The sequence below is a fragment of the Leopardus geoffroyi genome, chromosome E2 (genome assembly GCF_018350155.1).
Source record: "Leopardus geoffroyi isolate Oge1 chromosome E2, O.geoffroyi_Oge1_pat1.0, whole genome shotgun sequence".
Classification (NCBI taxonomy): Eukaryota; Metazoa; Chordata; class Mammalia; order Carnivora; family Felidae; genus Leopardus; species Leopardus geoffroyi.
In genome coordinates, this window is record NC_059335.1 from 55401068 (window position 1) to 55423835 (window position 22768).

At 43.4% G+C, this 22768-nt stretch overlaps 1 protein-coding gene across 2 annotated transcripts in view; it reads left to right on the plus strand.

Annotated features, from left to right (window-relative positions):
• The window catches only part of PLCG2 (phospholipase C gamma 2), a 159188-nt gene extending 137107 nt beyond the window's left edge, over positions 1 to 22081 (plus strand). For both annotated transcript variants that reach the window (XM_045439855.1, XM_045439856.1), the window contains exons 32-33: positions 20509 to 20693; positions 21750 to 22081. In XM_045439855.1, coding sequence (XP_045295811.1) covers positions 20509 to 20693; positions 21750 to 21792 — 228 coding nt within the window. In that variant the 3' untranslated portion in view covers positions 21793 to 22081. The remainder of the gene's footprint in view (positions 1 to 20508; positions 20694 to 21749) is intronic.
• Positions 22082 to 22768: the final 687 nt, after the last annotated feature.

The window sequence follows — 22768 nt, forward strand, 5'->3', positions numbered from 1 at the left end:
AGGATGGCAGGGGTGGAGACGCCTTTTAACAGCTGTAGCCATAGTCCATGCAGTCAAAATTCATGAACACGACTCAGAGGAGAGAACGTAAGGCTTTTCCGCATAGCTGTCTGCCTTAACGTTCAGTTTCTGCAACCTTGATAGTTTTCCGCTTCAGAGCATTTTATAAACATGGAAATGGACCAGGATGCAAACGTAAGGAAAGACAGACAGGAAGCACTAAAAGCAGGAAGCGGACACTTAACAGGCACAGTAGTTGGGGGCCAGAGAACCTCCCTGACAGCCAAAGACATCACTTGTGCAAAATAAGCTCACGATGACAGAATTGTGCCTGGAAAGGATACGGCGGCGGATGGTGCAAAGTTCCCCATTTCCAAACAAAGTTTAAATGGCAGTGCTTCAGACTCTGTCAACGTAAACATTGACACCAACTGTCATTTTCACTTGACCCTTCGGTTATGGATCAGAAAATCACCTTTCGTGACTGTTATTGTGATTGCAAGGCTGGGTCCCGAAAGGGCACCTGAGTCGGTCGTCAGGTCCTTGTTGAGAATACCCAAGACTTAATTACATGGCTCTTCTTTTAGAATGAATTACGCGTTTGTCAATTTATCACCCATAAGACTGAGTTCTTTAAGTCCATTAAAAGACCTCAGCCAGAATACATGATTTTGTTTACCTAAACACACACAGAGCCGAGCCCAGATTGTGGAAACTGTAGTTTTATAATCTGGGGGAAGAGGAGTAGATAATGTTGGCATTTGGTCTGTTTGACTCCTTCACTTCCTAGGTCAATGCCGCCTTTATGTAAATGATACTACTACAAATCCGTGCGTCCATGTGTATTTCTTTTTTAAAGCAGGTTTCTTAACTTTGGGGCCAGAGGTTTGTGGAGGAAATTGTCCTCTGCATTTAGAAAGTTCAGCAGCATCCCTGCCCCTTGTGTAACCACCCAGCATGTCCCCGGGTTGGCAAAACTGTCCTTGTTGAGAATGGCTCTAAGCGAAATTCTAAACACTTTTCATAGTATTACCTAATCTTTAACAGCATTTTTCCACTGAGTGGATGGACCATAGATTACCAAATTGGTCGTTTACATGGAGTCCACTTGCAAGTAAGGCTTTCATGAGATTCTTTATGTGCCTATACTTTTCCTCCTTTAATTCAGAGTTATTTTCTTAGGACTTATTGCCAGATACGGGATCAGTTTATTGAAGCAGGATGGTAGAAATATAAAACCTGGAATAAATAAGCATGAAGACCCCTGGCTTAGTCAGGCTTACCTTCCCCAGCCCACAGAAGGATCTGGGATTCTGTTGCCTGGGGAACGGGAACCCATGTGCATAAAAGGCCATCTGCAGACGTTTCATGGACAAACGATGTGATAAACTGGGTTTCAGATGATGGTAGGGCCATGCTGGTCTAGACCATGCTCCGCAAAGCTGTCGTAAACAACTTGGAAACATTATAAATAATTTGGTAATACCAACAGCAGAGCAACTTAGTACATTTAAAAGAAAATGCCCTCCTCTAGATTTACTTTCTCTATGGGGCAAGCCTCCCACGTGGGTGCTGTTAGGGATGTGGCCGGGAGCAAGGGCATCGTGTGGGGCACCAAGGGGAACGTTAACTTGCAGAGATCTGCTCTCTGAAGGAGTTTTGGCAGAGAAGTTGTCAGAATATGTGCAAACCTCATTTTAGCTGCTGGTTTTTGAGCTTTTATTGAATTCCACATCTGTCACCTGGTTCTGAGGCGCTCACAGGTGCCATTCGGTGATGCGGAATCACACAGTGATGAGGGGTCTCTGGGGAGCTGAGCTGGGTTGTTTGGTAGACCTGGGCTTTCTCGTTGTTCAAGGTCAAACCTTGTTCTATTTATCACCGTATCCTCTGTCCTGCCAGGGAGAGACTCTGGTAAATAGCTTTGCAGAAGACTTCTCTGAGCCAGTGATTGATCCGGTGAGGGCTTGATGGAGTTTAAAGCTCCAGAAAATAGTCGGTGAGCACTTGAAGCTTCTTCTGAAGAAGCCATTTACACATCACAATGGCTTGATCAATCCTCAGTCCTTTGCCCTGTTAGCTATATATATGGTTTATAAGATGTGTTTTCAACACTATTTTATTACACTTGAAAAGTAGTAAAACAAAGGAAGGGAGGTTGGCAAAATTCCATTAAGCATCCTGTCCATAACCACAGGTAGCATTTTGGCAGATTGGATATAGCCATCTTTGGATTCATGTAATACGCATGAACACGTGCCCTTTATCGACTTCACAGGACCATTTTTCAATGTTAGGATTTTCAAAGCCATCAATGCCTGTTTGATCAGGTATGGGTTTGTCATTCGCTTAGCCATTCTCCCACTGATGGACAATGAGGTTGTTTGCAGCTTTTTACGTTATAAATAATGAAGGTCTTCATATAACCTTTTTTGATTACAAATTATTTCCTGGGGCTAGACATTTAATAATGGAATACTAGATCAGAAAGGGGAAAAAAAAAACACATTTTGGATGCATGTTGAATTGTTCTCTCAAAGTAGTTTCTTTTCAGTTGATGTATCCTATCCATTGTGCCACTAACTGAGAAGGGCTTCCACTCAAATGATTTAAACTCGTGAGATTCCGAATAGGACGGGAGAAAGTATGAAAGCTTGAGTATTCCTGCTAGTCGCCATCGGTGGGCAGGCTGGCAGGACCTGGGGTCTCTGATTACTGATCCTGGGGTGGATGGGGCTGGGTAGGGGTGCAGGTGTTGGGCTGGAACGACCAGGAGGCCATGGTTCCCAGCGAGGGCTCGGCAGGAAGAGAGGTGTGAATCTCTATGCAGAAGAGCTCAGCACACACTCGAGAGACCCCGGACGGGGAGCTGCACCCTGCAGCTAAGCCAGTCACGGTGTCTGAGGATGGGGAAGATGTCCTTACACTTGGGAAGGCCCTCCTTGGGCCTCAACAGCTAACGTGTGCCAGTCTGACCCCAAAGAGCAGAGACTTCTGTGCCTATCAGGAAGGCCCAACAGCCGGATGCGATTTGAACAACAAAAACATGAGTGTGAAGTGAAAAAGACAAAGCCACTGCCCGGCAGTAAGAGGAAGACGGACCCAGGTGGACACATGGTACGGGTGGCTGGCAGTTCAAGTACAGCCATCGAAGTATCCAAAGAGGATCCCAACATCCGAGTCCGAAGAGCGTTCGAGGCCATCTAAATAGAGCGCTGAAAAAGACTTCCTGGAATTTGAAATTAAAACCTCATTTCCTGAATTTAGATATTCAGCATATAACAGAGATCTGCGTTAGTGACCGGAGATATAACACGGAGGAAATGTCTCACGATCCAAGTGCGCCTGGGGTGCGCAGTCGGTTGAGCGTCCGACTCTTGATTTCAGCTCAGGTTATGATCCCAGGGTTGTGGGCTCGAGCCCTGCCTCAGGCCCCATGCTGAGCTCCTGCATAAAATTCTCTCTCCCCCGCTCACACGGTCTCAAAAACAAAAAAACAATTTAAAGAAAAGTCTCGCAATCCAGAACAATGCCACCATGACAGCCTCAGAGAACGGATGCAAAACACCTACAGGCAAGCATGTCCCCACGAACAAAGCAGAACAGATGGGTAGGGAGCTATCAATGAAAGTCAACAGACGGAACTTTCTCTTCTTTGCTGCTTGAGAAGGTTTCCTTGATTCCCAAAGGGACAAATCGAAAGCACACTGTGCTGGGTTCTAGCACAGGCACACCTTGTTTTATTGTGCTTTGCAGATACCGCATTTTTGTTTTTTTTAACCAATCGAAGGTTTGTGGCAACCCTGTGTCAGGCAAGGCTAGTGGCACCATTTTTCCAAAAGGCATTTGCTCACTTCCTGTCTCTGCCACGTTTTGGTTCATATTTCAAACTTCTTTGATGGGGATCTTTGATGTTATCCCAACATACCAAGTTATCTACTAAGAAAATCAAATAAAGCTAACATCAGACTTGGAGGACTGAAGAACTCAGGAAATGGCCACCAGCACGTCAAGGCAACAGAAATGTATTTGTGGATATGCAAGGTCATAGAAACCTCAGGAGAGCACCTGAATGGATGTTCTAGATAGACAGATGAAGAAAAGGAATTAATTCCGTAACACAGTTACACTTTAGAGTGTAAGTCTCTTTAAGTACCAAGGTCCCGGAAACAACTAACACTATGAAAAATTTTGTGCCAGTCTGGAATTTAAAATAATAAACATATGAAAGCCCTGGAGCTGAGAGTTAAAATCAACGTGTCCTGGGGAGTCTGGGTGGCTCAGTCAGTTGAGCGTCCGACTTTGGCTCAGGTCGTGATCTCACGGTTCGTGAGTTCGAGCCCCACAGCCTCTGTGCTGACAGCTTGGACCCTGCTTCGGATTCTGTGTCTCCTCTCTCTGCCCCTCTCCTGCTCACACACTCACTCTCTCTCAAAAATAAACAAACATTAAAACAAAACCAAAAAAAAGGTGTCCTGAAAAGTTTTGACTTTGATGCCTGGGGGTTCAGTAGGCACATAAAACATCTTGTAAGAGGGGAGTTCAATTTTTTTTACCTTGAAATATCAGAATTAAGTTTACTTAGGATCATTAGAAAACTGAAACAGAAACGTGACCAACAGTAAAAATGTATAGGATTCAAAAGGGAAGGGTAGAACATATTTGATTCACTGAATGGGCTCAATCCTCCTATTATAAAAGAAAAAAAAATCTAACTGCATGTCTACAGGAAATAAGCCTAAAACCAACAGGGTATTGCATGAGGAAAGAAAGGTTACCCAAAAATTACCGCCCCCCCCCACCAGGAATGGAAGAGTTACTGCAAGAAATAATTAATCTCACAGTACGATTTAAAATCCAAAGTGCCAAAGATGTGCTTGCTGGGGCAGCACGTACACAGAAGTATCAATGAGCATTAAGAGGAGCTGTGTGGAATGATAGTTGGTTTACAACTGGACGAGACAGTCCTGGGGGTTTGATTAGGAAACGGGGACAGTACCTCCACATATCAACCAAAGGCTCCTACACAGATTACTTGATTAAAACAAAAAAATCAAGGACAGATGATCAAGCTAATCCCAACCAGCTTGATTTCAGAGATACACAACTCTGTCCTACTGCAGCAGATAACGGACACTGTTTATCCTTCTGTTTCTCAGAAGCTTTACAAACTGGATTTCATACCTGGTCACAAAGAAAGAACGAGTTCTTGAGTTGGTGAGAACAGCAGTAAACTATTTATGCCGTAACTATATTTTGAAAAGGAACACGCTTGCCCTCAAACCACAGGGAAGACTGAAAATGCATGCACTGTTCGTCTCAAAAAAGTTTTGAATACCAATAAAATAGGAACAAAATAAAGATAAAAGCCAACTGAGCAAAATATAAAAGAAAAAACAGATGTTGATTCACTGATGAGATCAAGTACATAAACTCCTGGCCTGCTTAATAAAGGAGGGAGGTAAGAACAAAGACAATACCAGAGAAAATCCTGAAAGGGAGAATGACCCCCCAACTGAGAAGATACATTTGTAAACTAGGGCAAATGGGTGACTGCCGTGAAGCATGTAAACAGCCTAAAATTGTTTCAAGAAGCAATACAATATTCACAAAGTCCCAGAGCACTGACACAGCTCTCAGGTAAAACAGGAGTTACATTCAAATGGTTTTAAAGCCAAGTTCTACATGAATTTCTAGACCATAATTCTTTTTTTTAATTTTCTAAAAATACTTATTTTTGAGGAAGAGACCACGAGCTGGGGAGGGACAGAGAGAGAATCCCAAGCAGGCTCTGCACTGTCAGCACAGAGCCTGATGTGGGGGTCAAGCTCACAAATCAAGAGTCGGAAGCTTAACTGACCGAGCTACCCAGGTGTCCCAAGAACATAATTCTAATGTTAATCCACGGAGGTCAACACACAAAGAGAAATGCTCCAATTAACTTCCTGAAGAAACTGGAGAAAGATGGTACACCTTTCCCTCCTCTTCTCCTCACAGTCATAGGTAAATTCATTAAAAACTTAGCAAGTCAGTTCCAGATATTTACTGGACGAACAATATGTTACAAATGAATAGTTTATCCCGATAATGCAAGGATGGTTTGGCAACACATTTAGTGAGAAAAGCGTAAGTCACTAAATGCCACACGTCACCAAATGATTTTACCTCTTTACCACAATTTATACTCATTATCTCCATTCACAAATATGGCTGTTCATCTAAACAAAGACTCCAATTTTAAGGACACTGAGTTTTGTATTTAGTACCTAACCACTTTATTCTAGAAAGAACAGTTGGAAATGCGTGGTGGGAGATGGGGACAGATAGGTAATCTCATTCATGGTATCGACAAAAACTGCAACACATTAATGACATTTAAATAAGAAAGGTGTACAGCTTATAACCACCACTTGAACAAGCAGAAATATACACAGACCCTTCCCAAATTGTCTCATGGGAACCAGAGTTATCAATATAAAATCACTTTTAAAAATATATACAAAGAGGTAAATACAGAAATAAATGTGTTTGCATTGGAAGACATAGCTCTTCCTGACAGGAGAATTCCAACTAATAAATGGAAAAAGGAATGAAAAAAATAGACAATCACCAATGAGATGCCACAGAAATAATTCTGCAGAAAAAGATCTAACAGTGGATGCTAAAATTAGTAAGCATTTGAGGAGAAAGGAAATCTGTATAGTCTCAAGATATCTTCCTTCAAGAAATTTCTTCATTGGAAAGAGAATTGATCAAGTGAGGAATGTTACCATCAGGACTAAGATGTGTTGATATCACGTACCTCTGAGAAGTCTACATCACTTCTGTGACACTCTTCCCAAAGCTGCCTCAGGCTAAACGAATCACGGGAAAGCACCAAACCCAACTAGGGGGTCACGGTACACACTTACTGACTAGTACTCTTCAAAGTGTTGAGTCATAAAAGATGAGAGGACAGAAGAAGTGTCACAGATTGGAAGGCTCTGAGGAGACACGGCCACCACAGGCGATGTGGGATCGGGGGCAGCATCTTGGAACAGAACAGGGACCCTGATGGGAAAACCAGTGAAAACCGAGGCGAATGTACAGTTAACGTGTTAGTTCTGATAACTGCACCGTGGTGGTGCAGGATGTTAGCCCTGGTGGGGCTGGGAGTGATGTAGGGTATAGGAGAACTCTTTGTACTAATATTGCAACTTTCTGGAAGTTTCAAATTTCATCATAAAGAATTAAAAGAAAGCATCAGTGGGGGTGCCTGGGTGGCTCGGTTGGTTAAGCATCCGACTTCAGCTTGGGTCAGGATCTCACAGTTCGTGAGTTCAAGCCCCGTGTCGGGCTCTGTGCTGACAGCTCAGAGCCTGGAGCCTGCTTCGGATTCTGTGTCTCCCTTTCTCTCTGCCCCTCCCCTGCTCATGCTTTGTCTCTATCTCAAAAATAAATAAAGATATTAAAAAAAAATTTTTTTTAAATAATAAAAGCATCAATGGGGGAATAAAAATTGAAAAAAACTAAAGGTACAGAACACCGTGAAGATCTTGTCACAGGCCAGGAACAGTTTATAACCAAAGATGTTCTCCAAGACTTCGAGGACTCTAAAGTTTAAAAACACGTAGATCCATCTAAAACAAAGGCTTATAGACGACACAAAGATTGCAAGTAGGAATAAGAAAATCCTAACATAAACAAATCTATATACCTCAAAATGGACATACCTCCGCAGGAGAACATGAGAGAATTGGGGAAAACAGCCAAATCTTTCTCCCTAAAGATCATCCCTAAAAACGGAAAAACCAAGAATGTGCCTTTTAAGTACTTTGTTTTAAAGAACTCTCAACAATCCAAAGAACTCTTAATGTTGAGGAGCAGGAATCATGAGGGCTGGGGTGACGGTGAACAAGGAGAATGCTCTTTTTTGTGTGTGGTGTAACAATCCTTATAGTACTTCTTGACTTTCAACTATGTGCATATATAATTAATAAAAACTGAAAGTTTTAAGCTTAAGTAGGAGCAGATGATGCATTGATGGGGAGCATATGACTTCTTGAAGGACATTTGCTGTGAAGGTGACAAGAGACATGGGTTAGTAGTTGGAGGGGCTGTGGGGTGAAGGACAGCTTTTGAAGATGTATTTGCTGCTGATGGGAGTGATTTACCAGAGCTACAGAAGGGAATGATGGTACAGGAGAGAGAGGACCCTGGGGTCAGCAGGAACGAAGGCATGACGATGGCATGGGGCCCCGGATGGGCAGATTTCCCATGTAGTTTCTCCTCTACCCTATGTGAAACCAGAAGCAAGGCCATCAGCTGAAATCGGGGCAGTCATCTCAAGAGAGGACAGAGGATTTCTGAGCAAGGCACAGTAGGATTATATCACTCAATGTGCTTCTGTGATGTATGCATTCATACATATTTTACTTAGGATTTTTGCACGGACAGTCTATAGTTCTCCGTCAGGTTTTGTTTTGCTGGCTTCTTAGAAACTACATGGGAGACTTCCTTCTCCCACCTGTGGCACATCTTGAGTGAAACCAGAGCAACTACTGACTATACCCAACAGATGTTACGAGACATCGTTTGTGAAACTTTCTGGGCCAGCTGAGAGCTTTCCCATTTTCTTCTGGGATAAAAGGAGTCTCAATTTTTTTTCCTTACGGGATAAGTTTCTATAATAAGAAATATGTATGTATGTCTATAATAAATATTGGAGATAACAAGAGTCTTAAACACAAACACATAGCCATTCTTCTCACTACCCTCTTGGTTTTTACTGCACAAGTTCCCACCATTTCTTGGTTTGCCTTTACTGATTCAGTCTGCTTTCCTTGGACCTGTTCCTTTTATAGCTCTCTGTGTTCCTTTTATAACACTTTGTGTTTCCTTAGACCTGTTCCTTTTATAACTCTTTATTTCCTATCACTGTTGGGTGCTGATGCAATGGGGGTGAAGGCCATGCACAGACAGGTGACACAGGGCTAGGTGCACTTCCTCTCCTGAGGCACGCCTCAGAAAAAAGGACTTGGCAAGTGCCCAGGACCCAGGCCGGTCATCACTGGCTTGAGGGACTGGGGTAAAGGCAGGCACAGCCAGGAAGCCAGGACATGGACTGTTCCCAAGAACCCAGAGCTCTGAGCAATCATCCTGGCACTTTGCTGGCCCTGCCCTAGGAGTTCCCCATTTAGAACATTCAGAAAACCAGATACCAATGTATAGATCCAAGAAGAAACCCCATTCAAGATGAGCTTACACATTAACATTTTAAAGCACTTGTGGAGTGCCTGGGTGGCTCAGTGAAGCGTCTTTTTTTTTTTTTTTTTTTTTTTTTGAAAATATATATGTTTTTGTTAGGCAGAGAGAGAATCCCAGGCAGACTCTGCTGACAGTGCAGAGTGTGACACATGGCTTGAACCCACGAACTGTGAGATCATAACCTGAGCCGAAATCAAGGAGTCCACCTCCTAGCTCAGGTCTTGATCACAGGGTTTTGAGTTCAAGCCCCACACTGGGCACAGAGGCTACTTAAAATTTTTTAGAGCACTTGAGGAAAATCTGACAAATGTAAAAGCAAAAGGATTCACCCAATGAATCTGAAAATAGCTTTGAAAAAAAAATTTTTTTTAAGCCAGAACCCAATGGATACATGCATTTAAAAAAGAACTATCCTTTTCACTATTAATTAAGCACATGTGGGAATGGGAGGGCCAATTAGAAATCCTGGAAATACAGTTGGAAAAATCTTGAAAAAAAATTTTTAAAGCTTATTAAGCGGGAAGTTCTGGAATGGATACCATTAGGGAGAGAATTTGCAGATATGAAGACGGTGTTGGGGAATTTGCTTTCAAACTGCAAGACAAGATCAAAGTACAGAAAGGGTGAAAAATAAAATACAAATACAAAATGAAAAGCTCCAGCATAAAATATCTGAAATGATGATGGCTGGGGCGCCTGGGTGGCTCAGTTGGCTAAGCGTCCAACTTCGGCTCAGGTCATGATCTCGCGGTTTGTGGGTTCAAGCCCCACATCAGGCTCTGTGCTACCAGCTCGGAGCATGGAGCTTGCTTTGGATGCTGCGTCTCCCTCTCTCTCTCTGCCCCTCCCCTGATCATGCTCTCTCTCTCAAAAATAAACACTAAAAAAATTTTTTTTTTAAATGTTGATGATTGAAAATCTCCCACCAATGAAGAGGCAAAGGTCCTCCAGCAATAAACAGCAGTATAGATATAGATGCACATATAGACTCTTACAGGCAGAATACGAGAGTAAAGGGAAAATTATAAAAATGGAAAGATAGGTTCCCTATAAAGGATTCTGTAAAGGATTGACAGACCATACTAGCATTCCCCTCTATAGCAACAGCAACGTAAAGACTAAGGGATCTCTTGAACACGCTTAAAACACACAGCTGCAACTCTAGATGTCCTATACCCTGATAATTACCATTCAAGAGTGAGGGCAACATGAAGGTATTTTTCAGAGCTACCAAGACAGACAACTGAGTACTAATAAACCTTTGCTAAAAGAACTACTGACGTCCTTAAGCCAGAAGGAATACAAAGCAAGAACCATTAGTGGCCCATGAAATCTGTAAACTACCTTAGAAAACAGAAAAAACTATATAGACTTCAAAGACTAAATTTTTGTGTGAAAACTCAGACTCAGATAAATCCAGGAAATAATAACCCCAAAGTTCTGAGAGGGAAGGAGGGAATCTCTATCAGGAAGGGCACACGGGGCAGGCAACGCTCTATTTCCTATTCGGCATCTCCACAGCTGTTTATAGTTATTCATTAAACAGTATAGATGTTTTACATACTTCTCTGAATGTTTGTTGTATAATTCAGTGCCCACTGCTCCATATATACATACGTGTGTGTGTATATATATATATGTATATATATATATGTACGTATATATACATATATATGTATAGTATATATGTATATATACATCTATATACATATATATGTGTATATGTATATAGGTAGAACATAGCTATGAATGCTTTGGGATTCAGGAAATGAGATCAGGGTCTGTGAGCATAGCAGTATTAGTAGAAGACGTGCATGTTGAACTTCACCTGAACAAAAGTCATTATATACATGAAAGCAAGAGAAATTGTTTTATTCTGGGTAGAGACAAGGTGAAGAGAGCTCAATTAAGACTTTAGTGCAATTTCTTTTCTGCTTTATTCTTAACAGGAAGGAAAGCAGGTCTCCTTGGGGAAAGGCATAAATTGAAGTAGGGTCATTAGTGACTCTTCCCAGGGCCTCACATGATGCCTCGGATAGTCACGAGCATTGTCCTCCTCTCCTCCGCTCCCCGTGGAAAGACGGTCCTGTTTGTCTCCTCTGTACTTTCCCAGGGGGCCAGAATAACCTTCGCCATTGCTCTCCCCACCCTCCAAAGTCAGACTTGTACCTGTTATCCTTGGGGATATCCGTGATGTTTTGTTAGGTTGTTAGGGGGGGAAACTATCTGCAGAGCAAGGTATGGCCTGAGTCCATGTTTTGTAAAAATGACAAGAAAAACCCATTCGTGCATACTGACGCATGTTTTTCTAGCACCAGAGGGTCTCACTTGAGCTACTCCATCAGTAGGAGCAGCCGACAACAGCCTGACCTCCTGAGTAGCCAGGCTTTTACAACAGTCAGAAGATGATGTAGGAGGAGGATCGTGAGCTCACCCCCTCCCATGCACACACTGGGACAACAACTACATTCGATGAAACACTCGGAAAATGACCCGAAGCCTGGCGGAGAGGATTGTCCGCAGCCAAATACTTAAGAAAATGTCACAGCAAGGAGGGTGAGAGGGACAGAGACAAGGCTGGGAACCAGACCCCCAGTGGAGCGGCCCAGAAGCAGGAGGGGAGATCACAGGCACAGAGGTGATCCCTGAGGAGCAAGGGAATCGAGCCCCACGTCAGGAACTCCTGGGGACCGGCACCGGGAAGATGAGCCCCCCACCCCCCACCCCCCGGCTGGCTCGGAACATCAGTGCAGCTCAACTCGAAGAGAGCCAGAGGGCTATAGGAAGCAGACTCCGCTCTTCCAGGGCCATGGTGCCGTACTACTGTCTGAGGCCCAGCACGCAGGCAGCAGCTGGAAAGCACCTGGGTGACACACGAGAGAGTTCTTAATTTTAGGGCATGTGCAGGAAGACCAAGGATCTGGAGTTGTCTCTAGGAATCAAAGTGCCAGTAGATGCCAGTTTACTTGCAGCCCAGCTGGCAGGATGCTGGCGGGAGCCACTTGTGACACTCTCTATCTACTTTGCTAACACCATTCACCCCACCTAGGCATTGCCCTGCAGACCCACCCCACCCACCCCAGCAGGTGCCCCCGACCCCCCTGCAAGTACCACCCTGCCACATGCAGGGGGCAGAGCCCCTCCAAATTGACTCCTGGGGAGGGGGAGGCAGGCCCAGTCACAACAGGAAGGCATATGCAGACCCACACAGGAGACACCCCTGGAGCTGCTGGTTCTTGTGACCGGGGGCCATCGCCCCACGATATACCTACGTCAAGCCGCTGCTTTCAAGACCAGGAGATGTAGCTGACTTATGTAAATACATAGAAACAAACACGGAGAGTCAGACAAAATGAGACAGAGGAATATATTCCAGATGAGAGAACAAGATAAAACCTTAGAAAAAGAACTCAATGGAATGGAGATTAGCAGTCTCCCTGGTAAAGAGTTTCAAGTAATGGTCATAAAGATGCTCATCACATTTGGGCGACCTCCAGGAGAATTTTAACAAAGACAGAAAATGTAAAAACCAACCAAAATCGAAGTATACAATAACTGAAATGAAAAGTCTACTAGAAGGACTCAAACGCAGACTGAAGGATGTACAAGACATCGATGATCTGGAAGACAAGGTAATGGAAAGCATCCAAGCTACATAGAAAAAAGAATAAAAACCAACGAGGATAGGTGAAGGGACCTGTGGGAAACATCAGGGATCCTAACATCCACATGATACGGGTCCCAGGGAGAGAAGCACAGAAAACTTGACGAAATAACAGCTGAAACTTTGCTAAGGTGCGGAAGGAAACACACCCAGGCTCAAGATTCACAGAGAGCCCTAGATAAGATGAGCCCAAGGAAGTCCATGTCTAGGCATACAATAATTAAAATGTCAAAGGTTAATGATAAAAAGAGAATTTTAAAATCAAGAGAAAAGCAAAAAGTTACAATCAAGGGAAACCCCATAATATGGCTGTCAGCTGAGTTTTTCAGCAGCAACTCTGTAGGTCAGAGGGAGTGGTTCCAAGATATATTCAAAGTGCTAAAAGGAAAAAACCCTACAACCAAGAACACTCTACCTGGCAAGTTATTCAGAATTGAAGGAGAGACAGAGTTTTCTAGACAGAAGTTAAAGGAGTTCATCAACACTAAGTCAGCTTTGTAAGAAACGTTCAAGGGACTTTTTTTTTTTTTTTTTTTTTTTTAACATTTATTCACTTTTGAGAGAGACAGAGCCAGCAGGGGAGGGGCAGACAGTGGGGGACCGAGGATCTGAAGCAGGCTTTGTGCTGACACAGTGAGCCCGATGCAGGGCTCAATCTCACAAACTGTGAAATCATGACCTGAGCAGAAGTAGGACCCTCAACTGACTCAACCATGTAGGTGCCCCCTCAAGGGACTTCTTTACATGGAAAAGAAAAGCCAGCCCATAACTACAAGAAAATTATTAAAGGAAAAACTTCCCTGGTAAAAGCAAACCTGTAGTAAAGACAGGAGATCAGTCACTTATAAAGCTAGTACAGAGGTTAAAAGACAAAGTAGGAAAATCAATTATATATAAAAAAACTAGTTAAGGGACACACAAAATAAAAAGATGTAAAATGGTGGCACCTGGGTGGCTCAGCTGGTTAAGCATCCAACTCTGGATTTTGGCATAGTTCATGATCTCACATTTGTAAGATTGAACCCTGTGTTGGGCTCTGTGCTGACAGCATGAAGCCTGTTTAAGATTCTTTCTCTCCCCCCCCACCCCCGCCGCCACTGCTGACCCCGGCACCCATCCTTCCCTCCCTCCCTGTAGTCCTCTCCCCTACTCACACACACTCTCTCAAAATAAACATTAAAAAAAAATGTAAAATATGATGTCATATACATAAGATGTGGAGTTTTAGACTGTTCAAACTTTGGTTTGAACTTAAGAGATCACCAATTTAATATAGACTGCTATATAGACAGGATGCATATGTGAACCTCATGGTAATCACAAATCAAAAACCTATAACATACACAAAAAAAAAGGAATTCAAGCATAATACTAAAGAAAGTCATCAAATTACAAAGAGAGCAGAAAAAGAAGGAACGAGAAGAATTCTAAAAACAATCAGAAAACAGTTAACAAGATGGCAATAAGTACTTATCAATAATTACTTTAAATGTAAATGGACTAAATGTTCTAATCAAAAGACATAGGAGGGGTGCCTGTGGGACTCAGTCTGTTAAGCTTCCAACTCTTGATTTTGGCTCAGGTCATAATCTCACAGTTCATGAAATTGAGCCCTATGTCAGGTTCTGTGCTGACAGAGCGGAGCCTCCTTGGGATTCTTTCTCTCTCCCCAAATAAAGAAACAAACATTTTTTTAAAAAGATATAGGGTGAATTGATTTAAAAAAAAGATCTTAAAAAAATTTTTTTTAACATTGATTTATTATTCAGAGACAGAGGATGAGCATGGGAGGGGCAGAGAGAGGAGGAGCCACAGAATCCGAAGCAGGCTCCAGGCTCTGAGCTGTCAGCACAGAGCTCGAAGCGGGGCTGGAACTCATAAACCATTAAGTCATGACCTGAAGTCAGATGCTTAACTGACTGAGCCACCCAGTCACCCCCCAAAAAGATCCATCTTTTATGCTGCCTACAGAAGACTCACTTCAGATGTAATGACACACACAAAGTTAAGGGAATGAAAAAGATATTCCAGGCAAATGGAAGTGAAAAAAAAAAAACTGCAATAGCAATACTTCTAAAAAAAAAAAACTAACAAGACAAAGAAGGGCATTATATAATAAGGGGATCAATCCAACAAGAGGACATAACAGTTATAAACACCTATGCACCGAACATTGGACAACCTCAATACATAAAGCAGGTATTAAAAGACATAAAAGGAGAAATGAACAATAAAATAACAGTAAAGAACTTTAAAACACCACCTAAATCAACGGATTATCCAGACATAAAAAGAGAGAGGAAACAGTGGCTTTGACACATTAGACCAGATGGACTTAACAGACGTATACAGAACATTCCATCCACAACCAGCAGAATACACATTCATTTCAGGGGCATGGAACAATCTTCAGGATACATCACATTTTGCGCCATAAAACAAGTCTCAATAAATTTAAGAAAACTGAAATCATATCCAACATTTGTTCTTTTCTCTCTCTCTTTCTTTTGGTTTATTTTTGGGAGACAGAGCATGAGCAGGGGAGGGGCAAAGAAGAGGGAGGGAGATACAGATCCCCAATGCAGGGCTCGAACCCTTGAGCTGTGAGACCAGGACCTGAGCTGAAGTTGAATGCTCGGGGGGCCTGGGTCGTCAGTTAAGTGTCCAACCTCAGCTCAGGTCATGATCTCACACTCCGTGAGTTCGAGCCCCATGTCAGGCTCTGTGCTGACAGCTCAGAGCCTGGAGCCCGCTTCAGATTCTGTGTCCCTATCTCTGCCCCTCCCCTGCTCATGCTCTGTGTCTCTCTGACTCAAAAATAAATAAAAACCTAAAAAAAAACTCTAAAAAGAAGTAATTTATTGAAGTTGAATGCTCAACCAACTAAGCCACCCATGCATCCCCCCAACATCTTTTCTGACCACAATAGTATGAAACTAGAAATCAGTTATAAGAAAAAAAAAATTGGAATAAACACAACCACATGGAAACTAAATAACCAGTGGGTCAACAAAGAAATAAAGAGGAAATCCGAAAACACCTTGAGACAAATGAAAACGGAAACACAACAGTTCAAAATCTTTGGGATTTAGCAAAAGCACTTCTAAGAGGGAAGTTTATGGCAATACAAGCCTCTACCTCAAGAAACACAAAAATCTCAGTCTAAACTTATACCTAAAGGAACTAGAAAAAGAACACAAAGCCCAAAGTTGATAGAATGAAAGAAATAATAAAGATCAGAGTAAGAAATAAAGACTACAAAAATTGATCAGTGAAACTAAGTCCTGTTTCTTTGAAAAGATAAAATTGGTAAGCCTTTAGCCAGATACCTCAAGAATAAAAGAAGACTCAAAATCAGAGAGGGAATGTTATAATGGACACCACAGAGAGATAAAGGATTATAAAAGGCTACTACCAAAAATTATACACCAACAAACTGGACAACCTAGAAGAAACAAATAAATTCCTAGAAACATACAATCGTCCGAGACTGAATGAGAAAACAATAGACAATAGACTGATTCCTTGTAATGAAGCTGAATCAACAATCCAAAAACTCACAACAAACAAAAGCTCAGGACCAGATGGCTTCACAGGTGAATTCTACCAAACATTTAAAAAAGAGTAGTAACCTATCCTTCTCAAACTATTCCAAAAATAGAAGAGGGAGTAATGCTTCAAAATTCCTTCTATGAAGCCCGCATTAATTATCCTGATACCAAAACCAGACACACACACACACACAAAAAGGAAATTATACACCAATATCCTTGAGGAACATAAATGCAAAATCTTCAACAAAATATTATAAAACTGAATTCAACAATACATTAAAAGCACCATTCACCACCAAGTGGGATTTATTTCAGCTATGCAAGGTAGTTCACAAATTATCCACAAATCAAAGTAATATATCACATTAATAAAATGAAGGATAAAAATCTTATTTTGATACAGAAAAAGTATTTGACAAAATTCAACACCCATTAATTACAAAAACTCTCAACAAAGTGGGTCTAGAGGGAACATACGTACGTCAACATAATAAAAGCCATCTATACAAACCCACAACTAACATCATACTCCACAGTGAAAAGCTAAAAGCTTTTCCTCTAAGATCAGGAATAAGACAAGGGTGTTGACTCTTACACAACACAGTCCTGGAATTCCTAGCCACAGCAATGAGACAAGAAAATAAAAGGCGTCCATGTTAGGGGTGCCTGGGTCCTGGGTCCTGACCCTGGGGTCAGGGGATTGAGCCCCATATCAGGCTCCGCACTGAGCATGGAGCCTGCTTGGGATTCTGTCTCTTTCTCCCTCTACCCCTCTCCCCTGCTTGTTCTTGCTCTCTCTTAAAAAAAAAAAAAAAAAAAGAAAAGGCATCCAGATTGCTACAGGAGTACAGCTTTGCAGATGGCATGATACTATATATAGAAAATCCTAGAAACTCCACCAAAAGAAAACCCATTAGAATAAATGAGTTAAGTTGCAAGATACAAAATTAATATATAGAAATCTGTTGTGTTTCTATATACCAATAGCAAACTAACAAAAAGGGAAATTAAGAAAACATCCTATTTGAAATTACATCATAAAGAATAAAATATCCAGAAATAAACGTAACCAAGGGGGTGAAAGACCTCTACACTGAAACAGTAAGACAATGATGAAAGAAACTGAAGATGACACAATTAGATGGACAGTTACACCACACTCAGATTGGAAAAATATTGTTAAAATGGCCATACTACCCAAGGCAATCTACATATTCAGTGCAATCCCTATCAAAATGCCAACAGCATTTTTCACAGAAACTAGAAAGTTGTATGGAACCGCAAAGGACCCTGAATAGCGAAAGCAGTCCTGAGAAAGAACGAAGGTGAAGGTACCACAATCCCAGATTTCAAGATCTACCAGAAAGCTACAATAACTAAAACAGTATGGTACTGGCACAAAAGCAGACACAAAGATCAACAGAACAGAATGGAGAAACCAGAAATAAAACCACACTTTTATGGTCAATTAACGTACGACACAGTAGGCGATGATATACAATGGGGAAGATAAAGTCTTTTCAGTAAACGTGTTAAAACTGGACAGCTACATGGAAAAGAATGAAACTGGACTACTTCCTTACACGATACACAAAAATAAACTGAAAATGAATTAAAGACCTAAATATAAGACTTGAACCGTAAAACCCCTAAACTCCAGGCAGTAAACTCTTTGGTCGTGGGCCTTAGTGCTATTTTCTCTAGATCTGTCTACTCAGGCAAGGAAAACAAAAGCAAAAATAAACAAGCGGGACTACACCAAACTAAAAAGCTTTTGCACAGCCAAGGAAATTACAAAACTCGAAAGGCAACCCCTGAATTCATACAACTCAACGGCAAAAAACAGTCTGATTAAAAAATGGGCAGAGGACCTGTACAGACACTTTTCTGAAGAAGACATACAGAGGGCCAACAGACACATGAAAAGATGCCCAACATCGCTAAGCAGGGAAATGCCAAGTCAATACCGTAACGAGATACCACCTCACACCTGTCAGAATGAATGACTAGTATCAAAAAACAGAAGGAGCACATGTTGGCAAGAGTTTGGAGAAGAAGAAAGCCTCAGGCTGTGTTGGTAGGAATGCAAACTGGTGCAGCCACTGTGGAAACAGTATAGACGTTCCTCAAAAAATTAAAAAAAAAAAAAAAACCATACAATTCAGTAATCCCACTTCTTGGTATTCATCCAAAGAAAATGAAAACACTAATTGAAAAAGATCTATGCACCCCTGTGTTTATTGTAGCCTTATTTACAAGAACCAAGATATGGAAGCAGCCTAAGTATCATCTACGGATAGATGAGTGGATAAAGAAAATATGGTATATATAGAATGGAATAGTATTGAGCCATAAAAAAGAATGACATCTTGCCATTTGCAGCAATATGGCTGGACCTAGAGGGTATCACGTTACATGAAATAAGTTAGAGAATGACAAATACTACGTGAGGTCGCTTAGATGTAGAGTCTAAAAAACCAAACCAACTGAACAAAATAGAAATAGACTCAAGTATACAGAACTGGTAGCTGCCAGAAGGTGGGGGGTGGGGAGGGAGTTGGAGAATGCGCAGAACAGCAGAAGATTAAGAGTACGCGTTTCCAGTTAAAAGTCATGGGGATGAAAAGAACAGCATAGTAAATGTAGTCAATATTGAAATAACTTTGTATGGTGACAGATGGTAACTACACTTACTGTGGTAAGCATTTCCTAATGCATATATTTGCCAAATCACTATGTTGTACAACTGAAACTCATATAATATTGTAGGTCAAATACATGCTTAAATTAAAATTTTAAATTAAAAATCAGTGAAGTAAAACATCCTCTTTCTCCCATGCTGAAATCCAAACTCCTTCCTGTTACAAGTTTTTTTCTTAGCATAATGGAGGGGACGTTTTGGGTAAGAAAACTGCAGAGTTTAAGGGAAGATCTTGCTTCAGTCATGGCTGGATCCAGGTGCTCATGCAACAGCTCTGTTTCCCTCTCTTTTGACTTCATTCCCAACTTTCTGTGTGTCATAGCAAAGGAGTCAGTAACCACTGGAAACATTCACCACTCTTTCAGCTGATCCCCAAGAAGAGAAAGTTTTGGTTTTTGGTTTATTTATTTATGATTTTGTTTTGTTTTTTACCAAGAGCACCAACCACAGTCCCATGGATGCTTCTAATTGGCCTGGCTTGGGTCACATGCTCACAGGTGGTGGGCAGAGGGAATGAGACATTGTTACTGGCTAGACCTGAGTCACATGCCATCCCCGGCGGGGGGGGGGGGGGGGCATAACCTATGTTCTATCTTGGTTTTCTGGGGGTGGGGGGCAAGGATAACAGCTTTGAGGTATGATTCATATACCATATAATTCACCCATTTAAGATGGACAATTCCCTGATTTTTGCTATATTCACAGTTGTGCAACCGTCACCACGATCAATTTTAGAACACTGTCATCACCCCCAAAAAGAAACTCCTGCTCATTACCTATCTCCACTGACTCCACCCCCACCCCAGGCAACCACCCCTTTTCTGTCTCTATGAATTTACCCATTCTGGACACTTCATATAAATGGAATCAAGGGCTGCGGTCTTTTGGAACCAGCTTCTTTAACGTTTTCAGGGTTCCTCCGTGTTGTAGTGTGTGACCTTGCTTTTTAAGGGCTTCAGTGATTTGCTGGCTCCCGCTTCCCTTAGGCGGCTCTCCCCCTTCCCTGCTGTGTTCCACGTCAGTCACGCAGCGACTCAGACCCTTTGCGTTCAGGTAGGGACCAGGAGCCCATGCAGAATGCACAGATGTACCTGCCCTGGGATCGGGGGCCAGTGTAAGTTACTACTCCGCGTTTCACAGCAAAGCCACCCTTCATCGTGAGCGTTTTTCAAACTGCTTGCTTCCACTGGAATAAGTGATTGTGAGTTTTATCTTTGGTGAAAATGGGCGCTGTGTTTTTCTGGGATAATCCCAGCTGCAAACCTTCTGTGCCTCCTGCTCCCTCCCGGCCCTCTGTTAAGATGCGGAGCCCCACCCCATCGCTATGTGCTCCTTCCCTCCAGGAGAGTGAAGAGGAACTCTACTCCTCCTGCCGCCAGCTGCGAAGGCGGCAGGAAGAGCTGAACAACCAGCTGTTCCTGTACGACACACACCAGAACCTGCGCAATGCCAACCGGGATGCCCTCGTGAAAGAGTTCAACGTCAACGAGAACCAGCTCCAGCTGTACCAGGAGAAGTGCAACCGGAGGTAGGCCAGCCGCTCCCCCACCCGCACATCCCCAGGGCACGCGGGGGCGGGGGGGGGGGTCAGGCTTCAGGAAAGCCCCCTCCCACCCCCACCTTTAGAAATCCCTTCGGGGTGCCTGGGTGGCTCAGTCAGTTAAGTGGTGAAGCGTCCCACTTCGGCTCAGATCATGATCTCACGGTTCGTTGGAGCCCCACGTTGGGCTCTGTGCTGACAGCTCAGGGGATCCTGGAGCCTGCTTCAGATGCTGTGTCTCCCTCTCTCTCACCCCCCCTCTCCCGCTCGCACGCTCTCATAAAATAAATAGACATTCAAAAAAAGAAAGAAACGAAGAAAGAAATCCTTTGGTCCCTCGACCCTCCGGATCTTTGCCGTATAAATTCGCTTATAGTAATTATCTTATTCCTCTGCACCTTCCCTAAGTCAAATTGTCACCACTAGGAGGAGACGTCGCTCTAATAGTGAAAATTAACTATGCCCACTACCTTCTAAATAAAGAACCTGATGAAGTTCGCACCGTCCACTGGTTCTGCACTGGGGCAGAACCCCACCCCCATCCCCAGGGGAGGCTTCAGGTTGTGCTACAGATGGGCTGGGAGGCAGCCAAGTGTGCCTAGTGTCCTGCAGTGTGCCTGACAGTCCTGCTCAACAGAGAACCATCCAGAAGCAAGTGCCAGGAACAGCCTCCTTCCCCATATTTGTTACTCCACCAGCACTGCGGCCCCAGCACAATGCTAGTGAGGAAGGCCAGTTTCAGAGACGTTCCTGTCTTGCCGGGAGGCCCCTCTCCCCCTCCTCCCTCTCTCCCCCCCATCCCCTCTCCCTCTCCCCCCCCCCGTCCCCCTCTCCCTCCCCCCTCTCCCTCTTTCCCTCCAGTCCCCCTATCCCCGCCTCTCTCCTCCAGTCCCCCCTTCCCTCTCTCCCCGCCCCCCCCTCCCCCTCTCAGCCCTGTTCCATCAGGCCACAGATGCCCTGCAGGGCATGGACAAAGGTTACACTGTTCCACACATCGCCTGTATCTGAGCCTAACAGATGACTGTGAAATCTGTTTTGTTTCAGGTTAAGAGAGAAGAGAGTTAGCAACAGTAGGTTTTACTCATAGACACTGGGGCACGCGTGTAGGGGTGTCGTGCCCACGTGTGCTCACGTGTAGGAGAATGTCCTCTCTTCAGACCCCGGGGACTTGCTAATCTGTGATGTCTCGTCAAGCCTGGAGTCAAGAGGACACTTTTGAAGACCCACCTGGCATGAGCTGGGGTGACTTCCTGCTCCTTTCTTCATCTTGGACAATTTCTTAACTTATATTTTCTATAGAGGATCGTAAAAACGTGTTTCCTCGTTTTTTGGCCTCTCGTGTTCCCAACCTCCTTGAATAAAAGCGGTGAAAATCTTGATCCGTTAGACCTTCTGTGCTCAACCTGTACAGTGAGCAGGACCCTTGTCCAGCCTCTAAGGACCCAAGTAATAGACTTCCGAGGAAGATGAGCCCGATACGTAAGGAACGAATTAATTAGATTCGGAAAAGGATTGTAACTAAAAGGCAAACGGTTCGGCCTTCCCCTGGGCCCCACGAGTGGCCCTCGCCCCGCTGCACCTCTGCCTGGCTTCTCTGCCCCAGGTCAGCTGACTCAGCTCAGCACCAAAGCCACAGTGCTCGCGACAGGCCCGCTGCCGTACCGGAGAGGTGGCTGGGGCGTGCGGTCTCTGTTCGTTAGAATGAGCTCCAGTCCATGGTGGAAACTTGCTTTCGGACTGGCGTTACCGGGGTGGGGGCCCCTTTGATTTAGAAAGTCTGATGGAGAGACCAGAGACCCACTGTAGGCTCGGCTCTCTTCTTACTCACCCCTGCTCTGCCCACTCACAAGCTGGTGGCAGATCTCCATGGGCTACGGATTTTAACAGGTGATCAGAATTCAGCTCTCTGTGTTGTTCCGCTTTGTGGAGCCACGAGCTAAATCTTAAGCTGTAGGAAACTACAGAAAACCCTACATACAGTCATCCCCAAAGAGGCAGACCCACCTGGACACGAGGACACTCCTCTACATCTTGATAGACAATCGAATGATTTGTACAGTGTG